The sequence below is a fragment of the Neurospora hispaniola genome (assembly GCF_033458365.1).
Source record: "Neurospora hispaniola strain FGSC 10403 chromosome Unknown B0T23scaffold_7, whole genome shotgun sequence".
In the NCBI taxonomy this organism is placed as follows: domain Eukaryota; kingdom Fungi; phylum Ascomycota; class Sordariomycetes; order Sordariales; family Sordariaceae; genus Neurospora; species Neurospora hispaniola.
The window spans coordinates 1,505,743-1,527,018 of NW_026944412.1; the positions used below are offsets into that span (position 1 = coordinate 1,505,743).

Sequence of the window (21,276 nt, forward strand, 5' to 3'; positions counted from 1 at the left end):
TGCCCTTGTCTTCTTGACCGACTGTCGGCAACATCATGTTTCCGGCTGCCACCATGACTGACAAGTCGGTTAGGATGCTGTGGCTGGCGGGAGCGAGGAGCAATTCACAGCCGAGAAGCTCATAGAGGGATCAGAAGGAGTCGGGTTTGAATTGTGCTCGCGACGTTGCACCATATGCAAGTTGCAAAGGGGGCGTAAGGGAACAGGCGGGAAATCTCACTTGGACGAAAAGCAACGAACGACCAGATATCCCAACAACACATGTATTTTATTAACTGCTTTCATCGGCGATCAGATGTTTTGATTTCACGGGGAATTCTTGTAGGAGGTTTTTCTTTTCACGGTTTACGGTCGGTCATACCCAACCCAACATTTCCGGTCGATTCTCTCAACTGGTGCTTCGCTCTCCAGCCAGGGGGGGTTCTTGCTTACCACATAAAACATACACACACTACGTACACTTAGCCTCTCCTAGATAGTTATTTCTTAGCCTTTTTCTCGCGCGCTCTCAAGGCGAATTTTGCCGTCTTCCTCCGTGATAAGTGTTTGCCTTCGCACTGCTCCTCTCGATCGACAACTATGACTGGCAACTTCACTATATAAGCACTGAGCTTTCAGAGAGGAGACCGTAGGTGTCTCGGTGGTTCTCATCTGTCTCCTTACTTTCTTACGCAGAAAAGAAAGAAATCTGTCTATACCCCTCTTTAAATCCATTTAGTTAATAGTGGTAATGATACATGTAGCGTACATCGATGCCGAAGGGGGCAAACAAAATGAGTCCGCAACAGATTGTTCAGGTATTGAGGAACGAACAAACTGTTGCGCGCAATGTGCCCAAAATATGTATGAAGTCAACTCATCTCGTACATGATCCATCCCCGTCTCCTTTCCTCCGGGAATCGCGAGATTAGCCGCCCACTTCGCAGCTTTCTCATCGAGTCCGAACCCGATTTCCAACGCATGGTCCAACTGAAGCCGCAACAGGTGCAGAGTATCCCATCATCCGAGGTTGCCTTGAAGATGCAACAAGCACAATAGAGCGTACCCGCGACATGCAAAGAACTGGGTGCGGGCGACTTCCATCGTCCATTGCCAAATTCTGCCGCTCTGAGACGGTAGAGAGTGGCTTCCGTTCTTCCCCCCATCTCCCCTTCTCATTCCCTCGCTCCTAACTGGACCGACCTCCTTTAACCTCTCCGCAAGTACCAGTTGAACGCGAGTTGGTTGATAGTAGGGGAGAACGGCGACGGTACTTCGGACTCGCCCGGGCGCGCCACGGGGTGGCGGAGGTAGACGGCCGCGCAAATGTTCTGGTTGACCTCGAGGTAGCGGGGGATGAACGCGAAGGCGGACATGTAGTTGCGCGGCCTCCAGGGGGTCATGTACGGCTTGCTTGGGTCGATCTCGTTGTCCTCGTGCTCGTCGTTGTACTCGATCACCTTCTTGAGCACCTGGCGCGACTGCTTGTCAAGCTTCTTGCTCAGCTCCTTGGCCGCCTCCTCCTGCTGGATGGCCTTGGAAGGGGAGACCGCAAGGCGCTCGAGAAGCATCGTCAGGTCGTCCACCACGTTACCGGTTGGCGAAACGGACCCGTCGCGCCGCTGCGCTTGCTTGATGGCGGCCTTGATGTCGCGCTTCAAAGCGCGCAAGGCTTGCTTGCGCGTCGCGGAGAGCTGGTGAGACGGCGAGTCGGCGATGTGCTTGGCGTACTGCAGCAGACGTTGGAGCTGCAGGAGTTCGTACTTGCGGTTCCAGGCCTCGTCGAACTTGGAGGTGTCGACTTGCTTCTCCGTCTTGCCGGACTTGGAGGTTGCTTCTTGTGCCTCTCCTTCCTCGGCCTCCTCAGCCTCCGCATCCTTCTCTTCGGCGGCTTCCTGTGCTTCCTCCGCAAGTTCCTTCTTGGCGGCCTTCATAGCCGCGGCGAGGAGCTTCTTGTCCTTGGGCGCACCGGTCGCGTAGAGGACGCGCTCGACGTCGACTTGGAAGAGATCGCCAGGGTTCAGGAGGTAGCCGGGGTGTTTCATCTGCAAAAGGATCGCGTAATGTTAGCGCCGAATTTAGCAGCTTTGGCATGGGTTCACTATATTATGGGATTCGGTATTGGAACGTTATAATGGTGTACATGCCTTCTTGCCGTTGACGGTGACGGCACCGTGCACAACCATCTGGCGGGCCTGTCTCGCACTGCTGGCAAAGAGGGCTCTGAATATGGCGATATCGAGGCGTCTCTCGAGAGGCGCAAAGGTCATTTGCTCGTACGGCGTGGGAACCTTCCTGCCCGGGTTGGCGATGACTTGCTTGGCAGGTTTCTCGTCGGCGGTCTTCTCGTAGGCTGGGGGCTCTGAGAGGCCGGAACCGCGGCCGGCGGCTTGTTCGCTGCCGTTATATTTGGCCATGTATGCCGGGTCCATGTTGACGACGGCCGGTAGGCGACGGCTAAACATGCGCGCCCATTTGCGTTCCTTGATGTGCTCGCCGTGGTATGCTCGTGTCAAGGACTTGGCGAGCCATTTCTGCTGGAAGAATGTCTTGCCGCTGATTCTGGGTTCTCTCCCGGCCGTAGCCAGGTTGTACAGGTTATATTTGTTCCATGTCGGCCTGATGGGCTATTTGGAAGAAGAAGAAGCGCACACCAAATACGTCAGCATGATCGAGTGTGGTGGGTGTTGAGTGTCGTGGCAATGGAACTGGTAGATAGTAGGTAATGGGGCGAATGGGGTGATGCGGCGGCGACGGCGACGATAACCAACAGCAAACCCGGCGACGGCGGCATAAAACACCGAATAGCACATACCTTTTTCTTCAAACTGTGGTACTTGAACAACCTCCGGATCTTCATGTTGGGTGTGTGTTTGGAGGAGCTTCGGGGATCGGATCGGACTGTAGGCCCCGTGCTTTTGGCGAAGTGGACGGACCGGTTCGGCGCAGGTTGTTTGGAGATTGTCGAGTCCGGAGCGGTCCGGGGCACCTAGCAGCACTGCCAACGAGGGGAGCTTCCCGGGGCCCTTCCACCTCTTATCGGGCGCCGTCCTCCGAAAATTATTTCAGACCCGAATTGGAGCACGCGCTCGCCCATTGGTCGCATTCACGTGAGAAGCTCGGGCCACTGTGCGCGTCAACTCCAGGCCGGATGGTGGGGAACTGGCAGGCACAGGATGCGGGAGCTAGAGCGCATGCGGTATAGCTCCGCAACCTCTTGGCGGATTGCGGGTGCAAGTGGAGTGGGGCTAGAAGCAGAGTCGGGCGGTAGAAACTGGCACAAAAAGTCTAAAACCAAAAGGCGCTTCCCTTAGACCCGGGTGGGGCTGATTTGGTTGCTTGGTTGGTTTCGCCGCTTTTTTTTTTTGCGCTGAGGGGAGGTTTTGACAAGTGCAGTCCTCGATATGACTCCAATGCCGACAGACCCTGGAAAAAGTCAGGGCAGATGGGTTACGCTGCTGTATGATGATGGAGGGAAAGAGCTCAGTAATAGATAGACAAGACTGAATAAAATTCTCGATCTTTGACAAGGGAATTGAAGTGTCTGTTACAGTTAAGAATTCTCGATTTACCTACCTGACTTACACTACCTCTACACTTCAAACACGTCCTGGGATTTGATGGTGAATGGCCGTCTTTCCTGTCGCGTCGATCAACAATCAACCCTGCACCAACCCAACACCATTCCCCCACTGCACCCTGCAATAACATTTTGCGCCTACCGCCCCAAAACTGGAGTGCACCTGAAGGACCCACTAAATAATTTCGTCGTTTTGCCTGCTTGGTCCCCGGCCTCCAGTGCACTTTCTGCATTTTCATCATCCATTCACCATTATCTCTCTCCCGGCCATCTACATCCATTCTTCTCTTCCGTGTACGCGTGTCACGTTAGACGGTCAACTGCCTCTATAGCCGCTTGTACTTGACCATTTCAAATACCTACAGGCCACTCCGACCTTCATCATGAGCGATACCACCGCCAACACTGAGGCTGCGCCTGCCGTCGAGAATGCTCAGACCGAGGTCCAAACCGAGACTGTACAGGCCCCCGTCGCTGAGGCTGCCCCCGCCAGCGAGGAGGCTCCCAAGACTGAGGATGCCAGCAAGGAGGAGGAGAAGAAGCCTGAGGCTACCAAGTCTATCGACCGCGCCGATTACAAGAACAACAGGAAATACGATCCTTCGACCCAGCCCGTCACTGACGATCCCGTCAAGATCCGCAACCAGGTACGCTCAGACTACAAAAAAATTGGCATGCTGCATGTCACCGTGTCTAACAAATAGTCTTAGGTCGAGTTCTACTTCAGTGACAGCAACCTCCCTACCGATAAGTTCATGTGGGAGACGACCGGAGGCGTGGAGAACAAGCCTGTTTCGCTCAAGACCATCTGCAGCTTCAAGCGCATGCAGATGTTCCAGCCCTACTCGGCCGTCGTCGCTGCGTTGAAGGAGAGCGCCTTCTTGGATGTGTCTGGCGAGGAGGGCCAGGAGACGGTCAAGCGCAAGAAGGCCTACACTTCGTCCTCTGATGCGCAAAAGGCCCGTCTGGCCGCCAGTGTTTACGTCAAGGGTTTCGGCGAAGAGACCGGATCCACCCAGTTCGACATCGAGGCTTTCTTCACCAAGTTTGGTCAGGTCAACCTGGTGAAGCTGAGGCGTAACGAGGAGAACAAATTCAAGGGCTCGGTCTTCGTTGAGTTTAAGACGGAAGACGAAGCCAACGCCTTTGTTGCCCTGAACCCCGCCCCCAAGTGGCAGGACCAAGAGCTCGTCATCAAGAAGAAGAAGGATTACCTGGACGAGAAGACCCAGCTCATTAAGGAGGGCAAGATGGAGCCCGGCACCAGCAAGAAAAAGATCTTCTTCGAGGGCAGCATCAAGGGTGCCGAACGTGGCCGCGGACGTGGCGGCCGCAGCGGTGGTGACAAGGGTGACTGGAAGTCGCGTCGTGATAACGACCAGAGAAACGGCTTCAAGGGTGGCCGTGGTCGTGGAAGGGGTGGCCGCGGTGGCCGTGGCGGCCGTGGTGGTCGCGATAACCGTGACCGCAACAACGAGTAAGTTACAGCCATCCGACAACTGGGTTTCGAACATTTACTAACGTGTGGTATAGTAACAACAACAAGCGTGCCCGTGAAGATGACGGAGACAAGAGTGCTGAGCCAGCGGCGAAGAAGGTCGACACTAAGACTGAGGCTGTCGAGCAGCAATAGAAGGCCGACATTGGTATGCTCCAAGTTCTGGGCCGGACGGACTGATGACTTGTTCCTGATGAATAATTCTCGAGGCTGTAAAACATTCGGACGGCGTTATATGGGTGGTGTTTGTTTTAAACTTAAAAGGGCAGGGATTTCGTACTACAACATCCGATATTGACCTTGATAGCGTGCTGTGGTTATTGCATGCAAATATATACGCAGTATAAAGGCGATGGTTCTAGAAGTAAGCATTGTATCACTTTTGCTAGACAAGTTGAGTGAATGGACTACTAGATATTTTATCATGTCAGACCTTCATGCTGTTGTTCCCTCAAGGACTGGAAGTTGTGGTCTCTGATAGTTCAAAAATCGCCGACTGGATTATGTGTAGATACCAAGGTGACGCGGCCATAGTCAATGGTTTGGGTAGACAAGGAGACCGTCTCAGGCGCCTTGGGGAAACAGCCATTCGTTTACTGAACAGTCATTTCTTTCATGCTGGGCCTTCCACGCTGAGCACGCCTATGATATCGTTCCAGACCGCAAGTCGCCATTTACCAACTTGAGTCTTAGGGTACTATGTATCGATGTCTGGGCGTTGTGTTGGCTGCAAGGACGGGATGAGCACATGATGTAGTGTAAGATGGAGTTCTAGTAGTGTATACCTAGTGCAGTTTGGGGGCTGGACGCAACGAATGAGATGCGATGCAGTATCTCGATCAAGGCACGAAACAGACACAGTGCTCGAGATCCTCTTCTGATGCTTGAAGGAACCTCCGTTCGACCAATGATATCGCCGAGAAAACCTCGCCATGGGCAATGATCATGATTACTAACACTATTACTGCGTATAGCGTGTGTAGAAACAATTGAGAGCGTTTACAACTTGCAACTAGGTCGAGGTTCAAAGCTGCACACGCACTACCTACGAAACCAACAATTATTGTCACTCGACACGATAGGGGTCCAAGTCATTTTGGCCCTCAGACCAGAAACGTCAGTTTCACAGAGTCCCAGCAGCCTGGTCTCTTTATTTCGTGTACTGCTACGAAGCGTAAGTCGACGACTGTTACATCCCGAGCACATCAACTGGGTAAGGTACCTCAAGGAAACAGCACGTACCAGCCGACGTCCCGAGTCTTGGTTGGGGATTTGGGGGTTTAGTTCAGACTTCGCTCCCATTTTATTGATCATCAACCACTTCACCTCACGTCCAACGGTGAACAAGAGAACGGGAGATCCGCAACATCTCAGGGGCTTATCCAATAGCCTTTTTTTTTGCTTTTTTTGAGTCGTCCGTCTGCTTGTTGAACGTCCCGCTTGCGCCGGCGTTCTCTAATCGCTTGTTCGGCCTCTTGTCCTCTTCTCACCCGGCCTTGTACTCTGACTCAAGAACCGTCTTGACCAACCCGGCCGCCCCCATCGCCATCACTGTTGTGACTTTTCTCTTCCCGAAATCCCTACCCCGGACTACCCCGGATCTCCCTTGCCTCTGTTGGGCTGTCTCGACCCACGCCCACGCTGTGAGGACCGTGGAGTTCTGTTGCCGACCTCGACGGAGGCTTCGCCGAGGTTATCACTGTTGGTTGGGATACAACGCCCGTCGTCCGCGACTTTGATAATCGTTCAAGAGATCCTCCATTGCTTCAGTCGCACACGGTCTTCAGTCCCACCGGACCCTTAAGAGCTGAGGCCCCGGGGACTCCCCGCCAATTCCCCGCAACCCAGCACCCTGGTACAGAACCCATCGGCCAGACGATATCAAGCGTCACAATTCCGTGTCGAGGCTTGCTTGCTGTCACAGTTGCAGTCCTTGCCAGAACCATTATCACGGCTTGTACTTGGCAGCTCACCAAGGTACTCCCCGGCAGATGAACAGTTCGGATGTTCAAATGATGTCTTCTCAAGATGCGCCAGGCTCAGCCGGACTCGCCCCCGACAACATCGCCTCTTCGTTACCTTCCAAGAAGAAGTCTAGGCGGGGCGCTGACCCTACCAACCAAAAGCGAAGATGTGTGAGCACGGCCTGCATCGCCTGTCGGAGGAGGAAGTCCAAGTGTGACGGCGCCCTTCCGAGCTGCGCGGCCTGTGCCAGTGTCTACGGTACCGAGTGCATCTATGACCCAAATTCAGATCACCGCCGCAAAGGCGTCTACCGGGAGAAGAACGATAGCATGAAAGCCCAGAACGCCACACTGCAGATTCTAATAGAGGCCATTTTGAATGCTTCCGAGGAAGATGTGCTCGACATTGTGAGGAGGATTCGCACCTGTGACGACCTTGACGAAGTAGCCGAGTCCATCCGCAGGGATGAGAAGAACGCAACAGCAACCAACGACAACGATGACAGCGATGAACCCATCCAAGCTGGTAGAGATGACGCTACGAGCCAGGCCGTTGAGGGTGAGAGGGACTTGGCCCGTAAGATGGGAGAGCTCCGAATCGAAAATGGTTCTGTTCGTTTTATTGGCGGTACCTCGCACCTCATATATCTCAGTGAACCGACAGATGCCTCTGAAGAACCGGAGCTTGAAACCCGCCTGTCGACCTGCGATGAGGATCCAATCACCACCTGGACAGAGGTGACCAAGAATCCTCAACTAATCATCCATCTCGTCAACATGTATTTCAACTGGCACTACCCTTACTTCACCACGCTGTCTAGAAGCTTGTTTTATCGGGATTTCATCAAGGGAAAGCCGGCTGGCCAACCACGCTCCACTGTTTACTGTTCGTCGCTGCTGGTCAATGCCATGCTCGCGCTGGGCTGTCACTTCACAAGTGTCGACGGTGCCTTTGCGGTACCTGGGGACAGCAGGACCAAGGGTGATCACTTCTTCGCCGAGGCCAAGAGACTAATTGTTCAGAACGACGAGTACGAAAAGCCAAGGCTCACAACCGTGCAAGCTCTGGCGCTTATGTCAGTGCGAGAAGCAGGCTGTGGACGGGAAGCGAAAGGCTGGGTGTACAGCGGCATGAGCTTCAGAATGGCTCAAGACATTGGCCTGAATCTAGACATTGGATCGCTGGACGAAAAGGAGGTGGATGCCCGGAGAATCACCTTTTGGGGTTGCTTTGTGTTTGACAAGTGCTGGTCAAACTATCTCGGGCGGCTACCACAGCTTCCCAAAAACACCTATAACGTTCCGAAGTATGATGTGTTTCCAGATGAAGATGCTGAGCCGTGGTCTCCTTATACCGACGCAGGCTTCGACCAGTCTTGCAAGCAGCCATCTCGGACACGGGCTATAGGCTTACAGTTGTCGAAACTCTGCGAGATCAGTAGTGATCTTTTGCTATTCTTCTACCACCCCAGTCATATTGGAAGATCGAGCGGCAAGTCAGCTGAGCTCAAAAAGCTTAGCGAACTTCATCGGCGTCTGGAAGACTGGAGAACGGAGCTACCAAAGGAATTCGAACCCAAGGATGGCCAGTTACCCAATGTCATTCTAATGCAGTACGTTTTCTCACTCTCTACTTACCCAAGACTGGGCGGAGTTGCTCACCGTTTCACAGCATGTTTTATCATCTACAGTATATCCATCTATTCCGACCCTTTCTAAAGTACACAAAGGAAGCTTCGCCCCTGGAGAAGGTCCAGCCCCGAAGGATATGCACAACTAACGCCAATAGCATATCCAAACTTATGCGACTTTACAAAAAGCTATATAACCTCCGGCAAATATGTAACATTGCCGTATACATGTTGCATTCTGCCTGCACAATACACATGCTTAACTTGCCCGAGAAAACTGCCAGACGGGATATAACCCACGGCGTTAGACAGTTGGAGGAGATGGCTGAAGACTGGCCTTGTGCGCGGAGAACATTAGGTATCATCAGCGTTCTAGCTCGGAAGTGGAATGTCGAACTACCCGAGGAGGCCGCCATCGTCTTGAAAAGGACAGACGAAAAGTACGGAATGTTTAGCACTTCCGAGGTCCCCTCACCCAACAGGACGGCCCCCTCTCTCGCTCCATCCTCGCCTGCACCTCCTTACTCCCCAGAAGCGTCTCTGCTTTTTTCTACAACAGCCGCCGCAGGACTAGAACAACAGCCGTACAGTCCAATGACACTATATAGCCACCCAACTCCTCCGCATCTTGCTCCTGAGAGTATATCCGATCCCGGAATGTCGCCTAATATGGTCACCTTCTCCGACCTGCCTGGCCCGTCCGCTCCCATCATCCCTCAGCAACAGCAGAACATGCAGGCTATATCTAGCTTAAGCCAAAACAATATGCTTCACCAACACCACCACCACCACCTACAAAACCAACATCAACCTCAACCGCCATATCATAATCACATGACCTACCAGCAGCAACAACATAATCTGCTCACCCACCCAGTGAGCGCCTCATCCATGTCCATGAGCGACACTCTCGCCACCATTACGGCATGGGGTATACCAACCTCTTCACCCGGCAACAACAATAACAATAACATCGTATCCCAACATCCGCATCATCAAAAGCAACCACAACAGCAACAGCAACCACAGCGACAACGATATCCCACAGTTGGATCAATCGGCACAAACACCGTGAAGCCTCCAGCGACTGCCACGCAGACCTTTACTCCAGCCCAGTTACACGCGAATAACTTGGCGACTGCAACGAGGTCGACAGCTTCCAACCACAACAGCAGCAAGAGCGTTGGCCGACACGTAAGTCCCAGCTCGATCTACGCCATTGATGGACAGGATTGGTACCTGAAGGATGGCGTTACCTGGCAACAAGGCTTTCAGGGGTGGGATCTGGAGGGCGGTGGAGCAGGAACAGCTACAAGTACTGGTGGTATTGGGGATGGGGGTAGACCTGCCGGTGGTGCTGGTGATAGCATGGCGAGGCTAGCTCCTCGAGGGAATATTACCGGCGGCGGCGGCGGCGGTAGTACAGGACAACAACGGCAACAGCAACAGCAGCAAGAGGCTAATATGTTCGCGTATCATCATGGGGAAGAGAGAGGGGGGGATGGTATAGAATCGACGGGCATGGGGATGACGACGGCAGGAGATGGAGGAGGAGCGTTCGATCCAATAGGAGGATCTGGGCTGTTGGATGATTTGGTAGGTCTGGAGGGTTTGGGCAGTTTGGACGGCTTGGGACATCTCCCAGGTCTAGATTGAGTTTGGGGTTTTCTCATGTGACTTGAATCGAAGGACACGGAATTTGGAAAAGGGAATGGATGGGTAGAGGTGGAATTCGGACATACATATATATACCCATGGTTGAGAGAATAAATGCGATAGTGTCGTTGTATACACGAATTTCTTCGAAACAACTTCAGAAAGAAGCTTTTTTAGGTGCCATGGTGATTCACAGCTTGCATATATACTTAGCTCGACGGCAGAAAACTTTGAAATGAAGTTTGATTCAACTCCTGTCCATCGAAGTATGGCAATTTAAAATTGACCAAATTCCCCCAAACCCATCAGAATCTTTTACTTTCCTGTTGCTTAAAGACCACACATGACAAAACAGCGATCATAAGAAGAGAATAAGTAACTTACCGAGGCTATTTTAGTATTTCAGTTGCCCAAGTGCTTTTATAGTTGCGATGACAGCTCTCTATAGCCATCACAGAAGTTATGATGTGGGCACCAATATGTATACCTTATAGAGATTAGATTACGTGATATGTAGGTATGGCCTTTTGAGCCAGTCGAAGCGTTGAAATGGAAGGCGCGAGGGATCGAGGCATGCCAAACATGTCTGATCTACGCTGGGGTCACTCTAGGCATTTGTTTTTTTTAGTTGAAAACACATCCATTTCCAATAACTATATAGGTAGGTACTGTGTTCCATATCTAGTCTACCAACCCAACGACCCTCAACCACACCTCTCCAATTCTTTTGTGTACACCCCTGCTATACACTCAATATTCCCATCTCCTCCAATACCCTTCTATACTCTCCGGCCTCTCTCTCCATCTCCTCCATCTCCCTCGCCGTCCTCGCCGCATCCTCGATACTAGGGAAACTTCCTCCCGGCTTTGGTCTCGCCTGCAGTTCCGCCACTCCCTCCTCCTCCTCCTGTAAAAGCGCCTCCACCTCTTTGCTCTGGATTTCACCCCCTCTCCCGTTCAATTGTTGCCCTCCAAGAGCACGCTCTCGTTGCTGCCCAAAAGTACTGCTGTGCTGAAGATGATGATGATGATGATGAGGCCCACCACCATTACCGTTACCGTTACCGTTACCGTGCCCATGATCCCTATCCCACAACGCCCCCCCAATATTCCCCTTCTCCTCCGCCATCCACTCATACAGCGCATCCGACGGCGTCTCGGTGTCCTTGGCGCTTACGTTGCGAATCCGCGGGATGACGTGCACGTGTACGTGGGATACGGTTTGGCCGGCTTCGGGACCGTCTTGTACGGCGATGTTGAAGGAGCCGCCTGTTTCCAGCATCACTTTATCTTGGACTCCACCCTCATCCTCCTTCTCCTCCTTCTCCCTCTGTTTTGGGTGGGTGGTGGTACCAGGGTGGAAGTAATACCGTCCCAACATCCTCTGCACCACTTGCACGGTAGAAAACAAATCGGTGACTTCGGTGGGGGAGAGGTCGGTTAATCGCTTGTGCGGGACCAAAGGGCAGACGAGGACGTGGCCGGGGAGAAGAGGTTTGAGGTTCACCAGGGCGAAGGAGTGAGGGGTCCGGAGAAAGACTTGGTTGGTTACTTTGAAGGGACCGAAGTGGATTTCATTGTCGCTGCAGTGGGATGGTTGTGTTGATTCTGGGCGAATGCTCCCTTCCGAAGGGTCGGAAGAGGTGCTCATTGTCATCTTTCCAGTTGCTGCTGGCGGTGCGACCTTGAAGGTAGGAGGGAAGGTTGAACCAAAGAGGGTGGTGGGAAGTATCGATGAACGGCCGGTGAGTGTCGTCGGCGTGGATCGTGGTAGAGTTTTGTTGTGCTTGGGGATGCGCCGGGCAGCGGAAAGGCTGATAAGTTGTCTATGTTGTCTTCTGAGGACAATGTTCGTCTTTCCACTTCTGATCAAACTTAGGTCACCCTCTGTCTTTTTGAAAATGTGCCCCATGCGCAGCCCTGTGGATATGACTTCCAGGCGATCTGAGATTTGGTCATGAAGATGATGTCAGACGTTCCGGTAGTTGGGGAATGTTGTCAAAGCTTGGGTTTCACGACAGTCGGGTGTTGGACGACGACGTACGACCTGGTGTTGCGGTGAGGTGAGACACGAATACAGCTCGGTATAAGTGTCGCTGACAGCGGTGTCTTGACAGCCCGTAATATCGGTGGAGACTGCGGCGCATGGATTCTTTGCAGCAGTGACGTTACAACGACAGGGCAGCTTAAGCGACCAATCCATTAAAAAACAAGGACTGAACGGTCCATCGCGATTTCCACAATGTTCGCCAATTCACTTGCTCGGTCCTCAGATATTCGAGAGGTATTCGCATACACTCCTTTATTGTCGAGAATGGTATCTGTATCGATCAAAAACGACAACCTAATTTTATGAGAGACGAATCCCAATTCAAGCTGGCCAACCCCAACGACTACTAATGCACTGGCCTTCGAGGTCAACACTATCGCCAACTTTATACACACATGTATCGGATCATTGATAAATGAGACAAGTTTACATAGTACAATCCTTCAAGTGGTGTTTCCCGTCTTAACAGAAGACTCACCTTTCTAGGCACAGCATCCAAGCGATATAAGCAACAAAAAAAAACCACCTGGTGTAGAGAAATCGTTCCACACATACATACAACTAAAATGACAAGGGGAGATTGCGAAAGAGCTACAAATAAGCATGGCATACTAGATCTTACAAGCCAGGTATAACCTCCTCATCCTCCAATAGATCCTGTCTCTGCCTAATTCGTGTCGATCCTGAACCAGCTGACGAAGGTCTCGGCTCATCATCCTCTGCTATGAATACTACAACAAACTGTCAGCGGGTGCCAAAGCAAATCAAAGCCACGGCTGGTGAGGGCTCTTCAAAGGGGACTGAACATACCATGAGGTCTAACAGTAAAAGACGCTACCAGCGCTACCGCAAAGATAGAACACAGTAACACAAAAAACGCCTGCGGATACGTCGACACGGTCGCTGCATACAGCCCATTGAAGATGATGGGGAAGAAGACACGTGCCAGGGCATGAAGCAGCCCAACAGCTCCCAGCAACTGTCCCACCCGCTCAGTAGGAACATGTTTGCTTATAGAAGCCTGAATCGATGCCGATCCGAGCCCCCCAAAGGCTGCGATGACGGCTGACAGGATGAACCACTCCTGGGTACGAGCAAAAATGTACCCGCCAATGCCGATAACATCGGAGATCAGGGCACTGCGCAGGACCCAGACGTCCAGTTCGTCGGCGCCGACATTCTTCTCGTCAACCGGCAAGTTGCCAGACTCCCTCCTTCGTCGAGCTGCAGGCCGAGTGCGAAAAATGTAATTGATGACGGGGAAAATGCCAATGAGAACGAAGATCCGGACCATTGAGACCAGGGACATGAACCGCGAAGCCTCGAGATTTCCCCAACCAAACACAAATTCTGTGTACAGGATCAAGATCGTGCCGGAGCTCATGGCAGCTCCAAGGATGGACATGTCGATGAGTGCCAGCGTGATAAGATTGCGACGTAGACGCTTATGTTGAGGACCCGATGGGAACAGGATCTTCAACGGAGCAAAAGGATTCGCCCTGTGCACAGAGCGCACGCCATGTCCGAAGTGCTTGCCAAATGGGATGAACTTGGACACCGCGGCTGCCCAACGGGGAACTTCCCCGAGAGCCTCCTGCTCCCTGGCGTATTTCTCGCGTGCGAGGAGCTGCCGCCTCCGGGAGAGCGATTCGGGGGTGACAAAGTAGATGAACAGGATGAAGACGATGTGGCAACCAAGGGTAACGTAAAAGATGGACAAAAGGGATCCTGTCCACTTGACGAAATAGCCGGCTAGGAGAGGACCGAAGGCGAGGCCAGTGAACAGGCACGCGTGGAGGTAACCAATGGCAACGCCTCTCTTGGATGGGGGCGTACAATCGCTGGCATACGAGTGGATGAGGACGCTGCCGGCAGTGAAGGAACCGGCCAGGCCGTCGAAGAAGGCGCCAAGCAAAATCCAGCTGTAGTGAACGGTATCTGGGTACTTCCCAGCCAAGATGACCGTAATCTCGGAAATGACACCACCGACGGAACAGATGGCCACCATCGATGTGCGACCATATCGATCCGAGAGTGCTCCGAGCTTGGGTGCAGTGAAAGCGCTAATTATGCCCACCAAAACGCTCATGCACAAGGTGAAGCTTGCGACTAGGCGCTGTACGTCGGGGATGTTGCATTGGGGGTTGTTGCCGCCGTGGATAACAGGTGTGAAGACGAAGCTCGGATCTGCTGCTGATCTATCGGCAAAGTACCGGTCACATATGAGAGTGATGATTCTGGATTTCATTAGTTTGAGAAACGAGAATCAGCCCATACCCACGGGCTGTGAGGCGGGCGACATGGTTCAAGGGCGAGGGAATCCTACAGATTAATCTTGGGGACCAAAGAGCCTCCAAAGGCCAAGGTGAACATGGCATAAGGTGCCACCAGCCACCAGACCTGTGCCGTTGATTAGCAACTCATCAAAGCAATAGTCAAAAGCTTGGAACATACAGCTGGTTTTCTCCACCATGGTAGCCCTTCAAAGTCCTTCATTGCGGCCCAGCTGTCCTTGCGAGCATCATGGCCGCCGTCAGGACCCAACAGGCCCGTCGCCTCGGTGTCATTGTCCGTGAGCCCGTTTGTCTTGAGGGTATCGCGAAGACGTGTCGTTGTATCTGAGTCCATGCCTTGGGAATCCATCGCAGTGCCCCGACTCAGAGTTGATGCGGGATCCGCATCCGGAAAGCCGCTGTGTGTAGCCATATTGGGCCCAGTCCAGGCGTTGATGTGTTGCCGCCTCGGGTCCCACCAGCGTTGCCTTTCAACGCCCGGTGTTGTTGCGTGCTCGAGCACAGTATCCGTCTCGAGCGTGATACTCAAGATCAGTCTGCAAGCCCAAGCTGTGTATTCAGCAAAGAGAGGATTGAAAGTGAGAGTGAAAAGTAAGAGGAGAGTTAAGAGTGAAAGAACCGTGTGTGACAACAAACGCTATTGCGCCATGGGCGGAATTACTTTTTAGTTGGCAATGCTCGCACTAACAAGGAAAAAAAAGCACATGCGCGTAGGGTTTCTTATCTCGTCGCAAGCTACTGCCGGAGTAGAGATGATGGTTCGCTGGCGCGGCCCGATATATGTCCTGTACCAGATGCTGCTGCAACGGGTCTATTGGTGATGGATTGATTGATTGATTCCAACTGGCAGATCAATGAAGTATGCTGTATCCTATCAGAATATCGGAGCCCAGATATAATGCGAGCAAAGCTTGGATGAGATTTTGTGGTTCTTGAACAAAGCCAGTACACGCCTCGTCTGATATCGATGTTTCGTCAGAGTGCAGCAACCGCTTACCCGGGAAGAACGATAACGGGGGGGAGGGATGGAAGGAGGGGAGGGGGAAAGCTGTGGATGAAGGGGGAGCGGGATGCCCCTGGGACGGAGATGATGGGAAATGTGAACTGAAAACCTAAGCCACTCAGGGAAGCAAAAGGTAGGGTGAAGAAGAAACCTCGCTTCCAGGTTTCAGTTCCATGTGGCCAGCGACTAGACATTTCAAAACGCCGAAAAAAAAAGGTCCAGAGAAAAGCCCATAGAATCTGGGGGAAACGAACGCTTGTTTGTTCCGATATCGATTTTCAACAGTCCTGAACTGCTAGGCGTTACATAGGATACACGGCAGTACTTTATTGTATACCAATATCTACCCCCATGCTGCAGATAAACCCTGTACTAAACCCTGTGGTTGGATGTCTTGGAAGGAGCTGCATAAGTACCTGCCTAGTCGACGTAATTTGCCCGATCCCGTCTACAATCGGTCGGTCGGCCGGGCACCTAGGGTTCCGAATTCCGAACCCTCCACGCAGAGATATGTTCCTTTGGTTGCTGCTGTCTCACCCTGGATCTGCGTCCGCTTTCAGACATTTTTGTTTTCCCCTCGTTGACATTTGCCAAATCGTTGTACCCCATTAGTCGAGTCGCAAAACCGATGCAAATACACTACAGTTTGCATCTTGCCCCCCACATTCCCATGGTAGATGGACGGAATGCGAGCCCAAGGCAACCCAATGGGCCACGCTTCAACTCATCTATGGAGTGATGGCTTGTCCACTACTATCGAGACTCCGCGGGCGGCCAGTACACTATAAACAGTAGTCGATGACGCAGCCATCAAGACGTTGCCAGGGATCCCTATCCATGCTTTGCATCTCTCCCCCACGACGAAATAACTTGCCTCGGCTCTGATTGATAAGCCACCACACCACCGTCACATAGCACCTCACCAAGGCACATTTGATCTCTAGATGGATACCGAACAATGCTCGACCACCTCGTTTGTAGTTCGCTGTCGCCATGCCAACCTTTGCTCTGCCGACCACTGTTCCAACTTGAGTAGAATCTTCACTTTTATGTATGCCTTCGGTTATGGAAAAAGCCAGTTCTTTTGGAACCAAAACGCATGCATACACGCAGTCCATCCCTTTTTGAGACCCGCCCGTATTATAGGATTTGTTTGAAGTATTGTACACGTTATTATAGGCTCCCCCAATCATTTGTTTCAGTGACCAGGGAGGATCTCTTGGCCAGCAAAGAACTTCTTGGACGCCGCACACCTCTCGCTCTTGCAGCCGGGGCATCTCAGGCTGTTCTGGTGCGAGCAAGCAAGTCCGCTATCAAGATGCTCCTTGGCGAGATCGGCCAGGGCCTTGATGAAGACGGGGTTACCGTTCAGACTCTCCACGCGCTTGACCGTGTCGGGATGTCCAGACTCGCCAATGACCTCCTGGTCAAGCTCGTAAAGGGTTTCAATGTGATCAGACGTAAAGGCGATTGGGATCAACACGAGGTCCTTCTGGCCCTTGTGGATGTACTCCTCCACAGAGGTTTGCGTCTGGGGACCGAGCCACGGCTGGGGCCCGACTTGTGACTGGTAGCATAGCCTGTAAGGGTTGGAGAAGTTGAGACGCTGCATAACCGCCTGGACGGTTGCGCCAATCTCCTGGGGATAAGGGTCACCTAAGGTAGGCGTTATTAGTATATCCCATTGCAAGGTCACTAGAGAGGAGATCGACATACCTCTGTTGACAACAGACATGGGCAAGCTGTGAGCCGAGAACAGCAACACAACATCTTTCCTGCGCTCCTCGGGGTACTCGGCCAGCTTCTCCTCGATATTCCTCGCAAAGGCCTCGACAAGGCCGGGGTGAGTAGGCCACCTGTCAATCACACTCCACCGAATGGTACCGTCCTTACCATCCTCTGATGGCCCAGCCTTGCCCTCGAGTCTTTGCCTCCACTTCCATAGCTCGTTCAAACTGCTGCCCGTGGTCGAGCAGGAGTACTGGGGATACTGAGTGAAAGCGACGGCCCGGCCGCCCCTGCCATTTCCGAAGCCATCGGCCAGAAGCTTCTTGTACATCTCCTCGGTGAGAGGGTTGGCATAGCGGAAAGCGACATAGGGCTTGTGAGGCGCCGTCTCGGGCGAGATTTGGTCCAGAATCTTACACATTTCCTCGCACTGGTACTCGGACCACTTGCGAATTGGGGAACCGCCGCCAATCGCACCATACTGCTTCTGAATCTTGGGAGTTCGGCGCTTCGAGATCAAAGGCCCCAAGTAGTTTTGTAGCCGACCCAGGGGAATGAGATCGGCATCAGCCTGCACGGGTTGGTCAACACAAACAGCCCCAATATGAAAATGGCGAGCTGCGCACAAGTATCGCCATCATCGTGATTCATGAACATACAAAGAGTCTGCTCAAAAAGTCTCCAACTTCATCCAAGGTAGATGGGCCGCCCATGTTGAGGAAGACCATTGCTGTGCCGACATTCTTCTGGGTGACGGGGTGAGTTGTCGGCGTGGCGAGCCACCTCATCTGCTGCTGAGCGCATCTGAGCGACGGCCGGAAGCTCGAAGACCTCGCGGCCTTGCACAGCTGGGCCGTGGGCAGTCTAAGTGTCATGGAGGCCATGATGAGAAAACCGAAAGAAGGGGGTTTTGGACACAGCTCAGATCAAACTCGGTTTTCCAGGAAAAACATGTAAAAACTTGGTGGCCAAAGAGTGAAGAATATAGTGGTTTATATCAATCAGGGACAGAGAGTGACGCTGCGTGGGCGGGACGGGACGGTGGCTCCTTTCAGACGTGTGAAACTCGGCCGAACAGCCTGCGACCTAAGCTGCGATCCTGTGGAGTGATGCCGGGACTGCTGCAGGGGTAGCTGTATCGGATACCTCTCCAGTCTCCAATTGCTGACCATTTCTTGATTGCCGTCTGGCGATTTTCAGGGCCAGCAGACAGAAGAAGGGAAGCACAGGCCACATAGGTGCCTGAAAGTGCAACTGGCTTTTGTCGGTTGGAGACTGAGCTTCATCTAGTAGCCAATCACATCACACCACTCGACAGTCCTAGTGCTCCCAGGTCACATGCATTGGCGTTTAGGCAGTCGTCGTCGCGTCCCCATCGCGTTTCCTACATGAAGTCATCATCACCTTGACAACTTGGAAATCCCAATCTCAGCGTTTACTCATCGCAAACCATCCGACTGCAACTTCTCACCCCTCCTTTCGTGTAACCAGAAGCAACCCGAATCAGGGCTTAAAGTCATCTCAAAATGTCTTGGAGGAAGGATGAGGATGAGAGACTAGACGGCGACGAAGGCGATGAGGAGTTGGATGAAAATGTTAGCAATCACCAATCTACTCACGGTTATCAACAAGCTTGCTGACAACGAGGTCAGGACTACAAAACCCAAAAGGATGCAGTACTATTTGCCATCGATGTGAGCAAATCGATGTTGAAACCACCGCAGACTACAGGGGATAAGAAAGCCGACAAGGACTCTGCCCTGACAGCAGCCCTAACCTGCGCCTACCAAATCATGCAGCAGCGAATTATCGCCCAGCCCAGAGATATGATGGGTGTCTTGCTTTTTGGAACCGAAAAGTCCAAATTCCGCGATGATTCGGGCAGTGGCACAGGATATCCTCACTGCTATCTGCTATCCGATCTCGATATACCCGGCGCCGAAGATGTCAAGAAGCTCAAGGCCTTGGTTGAGGATGGCGAGGATGAAGACGAAATCATGGTTCCATCCAAAGAACCCGTCATCATGTCCAACATGCTCTTCTGCGCCAACCAGGTCTTCACCACAAACGCAGCCAACTTTGGGTCCCGACGTCTGTTTATTGTCACCGATAACGATGATCCCCATGCCGGTGATAAGCAGGCAAAATCATCTGCCGCTGTTCGAGCCAAGGATCTTTACGACCTCGGCGTTGTTATCGAACTGTTCCCCATCAGTCGGGAGGACAAGAAGTTCGACCTGTCCAAGTTCTACGACGTAAGGAAGCGTGCATGTCAAGTTACTGAACTCTACGCTGATGATGAATAGGATATTATCTATCGCGATCCGGCAGCTGAAGCTGGACAGTCCGAAGGTCCCAAGACTTCCAAGTCTGGCGACGGTTTGACGTTGCTCAACTCCTTGATCTCCAACATCAACTCGAAGCAGATCCCAAAGCGGTCATATTTCTCAAACTTGCCCTTTGAGCTTGCCCCAGGGCTCACTATCTCTATCAAAGGGTACATGCCACTCACCAGACAAACCCCCACCCGCTCATGCTACGTATACGAAGGAGAGGAGCAGGCTCAGGTTGTCCAATCGGAGACCGCGCAGGTTGATTTTGCTGCCCGAACCGTCGAGAAGTCGGAACTGAGGAAAGGCTACAAATTTGGCGGCGAGCATATATGCTTCAAACCCGAAGAGCTGGCGGAACTCAAACAGATGGGCAAGAAAACACTTCGAATCATTGGATTCAAAAAGCGGTCCAAGATCCCGTCCTGGGCTTCGGTCAAAAAGTCCATATTCATATTTCCCAGCGAGGAGCAATATGTCGGCTCCACTCGCGTGTTCTCTGCTTTGTGGCAGAAGCTACTCAAAGATGACAAGGTGGGTATCGCCTGGTTCGTCGCAAGGGAGAATGCCCATCCCGTCATGGTAGCCATATATCCTTCCGGAAACCCGGACGACGACGAGGCAAACACGCCGTACCTACCTGCAGGGCTTTGGCTCTATCCACTTCCGTTCGCAGATGATGTTCGAAGCGTGGACCACGTAACAGCGCCTCCAAGGCCCGCAGACGAACTTACAGACCAGATGAGGCAAGTCATCCAGAACTTGCAACTTCCCAAGGCTATGTATGACCCGCGCAGGTATCCCAATCCCTCACTGCAATGGCACTACAAGATTTTACAGGCCAAGGCACTCGACGAAGAAACCCCCGATGCTATTGACGATCTCACGTTGCCCAAGTACAGGCAAATTGACAAAAGGGTCGGCGGTTACCTTGCTGAATGGAAGGAAATGCTTGCAAAGAAAGCCAATGATCTTCAGAATACCAGAGCGTTCAAGCGTGAGTTCGAGGGAGATGACGAAAGGCCGGCAAAGCGCGCGAAACCAACCAAAAAGGCTGCCAGTGGTGGTGGCGGACCGGCCAACAGCAACGCAGACCTGAAGAAAGCATTTGAACAGGGCACGCTTGGCAAGATGACGGTAGCTGAGCTGAAGGACATTATGGCAAGCAAGGGCATAAGCACGGTCGGTAGGAAGGCTGAGCTAGTTGAGAGACTTGAACAATGGGTTGAGGAGAACTTGTGATTGTGAGGTTTGCTTGTTAGCATGCGGTGTTGTTGGAGTCTTGCCATGTTGGGTTTGAGTGTAAGCTAGGCGTTCTCACAGGACAGTGACGATAGTTGCTGGAAATAAACAGGCCATGTCGCCGATCTTGTACTGGATGTGCCGGATAGATAAGTCAAGTTCATAGTAGATCACAAGCCGACGTTTCAGTCCAATAGTGTCATTGTCAGAAAGGATGAAAGAAGTGTACCCGGAGCTTATCTCATACGCAACGCTTGGCAAAGGAACCGCTTTATACAATTCAAAGTCAATTCATCTAGCGTATACCTTAGTGTTCTGAAT

At 52.4% G+C, this 21,276-nt stretch overlaps 7 protein-coding genes across 7 annotated transcripts; 3 read left to right on the plus strand and 4 right to left on the minus strand.

Annotated features, from left to right (window-relative positions):
* Window positions 1–950: 950 nt before the first annotated feature.
* Window positions 951–2,939, minus strand: B0T23DRAFT_214183 (uncharacterized protein). The gene is made up of 3 exons (XM_062833612.1): window positions 2,795–2,939; window positions 2,127–2,606; window positions 951–2,024 (listed from the first exon to the last, which is right to left on the minus strand). Exons 1-3 carry the CDS (start codon window positions 2,837–2,839, stop codon window positions 1,188–1,190), a joined length of 1,362 nt encoding a protein of 453 aa, XP_062689903.1. The 5' UTR covers window positions 2,840–2,939; the 3' UTR covers window positions 951–1,187.
* Window positions 2,940–3,476: 537 nt separating this feature from the next.
* B0T23DRAFT_214218 (uncharacterized protein) lies at window positions 3,477–5,447 on the plus strand. Its single transcript, XM_062833613.1, has 3 exons — window positions 3,477–4,206; window positions 4,270–5,036; window positions 5,093–5,447. The coding sequence occupies exons 1-3, from the start codon at window positions 3,943–3,945 to the stop codon at window positions 5,190–5,192; spliced, it is 1,131 nt and encodes a 376-aa protein (XP_062689904.1). The 5' UTR covers window positions 3,477–3,942; the 3' UTR covers window positions 5,193–5,447.
* Window positions 5,448–7,048: 1,601 nt separating this feature from the next.
* Window positions 7,049–10,308, plus strand: B0T23DRAFT_323935 (nitrogen assimilation transcription factor nit-4; the record flags this gene model as incomplete). The annotated part of the gene is made up of 2 exons (XM_062835381.1): window positions 7,049–8,634; window positions 8,694–10,308. The coding sequence occupies 2 exons, from the start codon at window positions 7,049–7,051 to the stop codon at window positions 10,306–10,308; spliced, it is 3,201 nt and encodes a 1,066-aa protein (XP_062689905.1).
* A 618-nt stretch (window positions 10,309–10,926) lies between these two features.
* Window positions 10,927–12,374, minus strand: B0T23DRAFT_386637 (uncharacterized protein). Its single transcript, XM_062837633.1, has one exon. It carries the CDS (start codon window positions 12,218–12,220, stop codon window positions 11,051–11,053), a length of 1,170 nt encoding a protein of 389 aa, XP_062689906.1. The 5' UTR covers window positions 12,221–12,374; the 3' UTR covers window positions 10,927–11,050.
* A 684-nt stretch (window positions 12,375–13,058) lies between these two features.
* B0T23DRAFT_214239 (major facilitator superfamily domain-containing protein) lies at window positions 13,059–15,354 on the minus strand. The gene is made up of 3 exons (XM_062833614.1): window positions 14,813–15,354; window positions 14,685–14,758; window positions 13,059–14,595 (listed from the first exon to the last, which is right to left on the minus strand). The coding sequence occupies exons 1-3, from the start codon at window positions 15,062–15,064 to the stop codon at window positions 13,149–13,151; spliced, it is 1,773 nt and encodes a 590-aa protein (XP_062689907.1). The 5' UTR covers window positions 15,065–15,354; the 3' UTR covers window positions 13,059–13,148.
* A 1,478-nt stretch (window positions 15,355–16,832) lies between these two features.
* On the minus strand, window positions 16,833–18,350 carry B0T23DRAFT_214256 (ferrochelatase mitochondrial precursor). Its single transcript, XM_062833615.1, has 3 exons — window positions 18,043–18,350; window positions 17,372–17,954; window positions 16,833–17,311 (listed from the first exon to the last, which is right to left on the minus strand). Exons 1-3 carry the CDS (start codon window positions 18,265–18,267, stop codon window positions 16,854–16,856), a joined length of 1,266 nt encoding a protein of 421 aa, XP_062689908.1. The 5' UTR covers window positions 18,268–18,350; the 3' UTR covers window positions 16,833–16,853.
* Window positions 18,351–18,590: 240 nt separating this feature from the next.
* B0T23DRAFT_422604 (protein Ku70) lies at window positions 18,591–21,223 on the plus strand. The gene is made up of 3 exons (XM_062839804.1): window positions 18,591–18,978; window positions 19,036–19,638; window positions 19,690–21,223. Exons 1-3 carry the CDS (start codon window positions 18,910–18,912, stop codon window positions 20,953–20,955), a joined length of 1,938 nt encoding a protein of 645 aa, XP_062689909.1. The 5' UTR covers window positions 18,591–18,909; the 3' UTR covers window positions 20,956–21,223.
* Window positions 21,224–21,276: the final 53 nt, after the last annotated feature.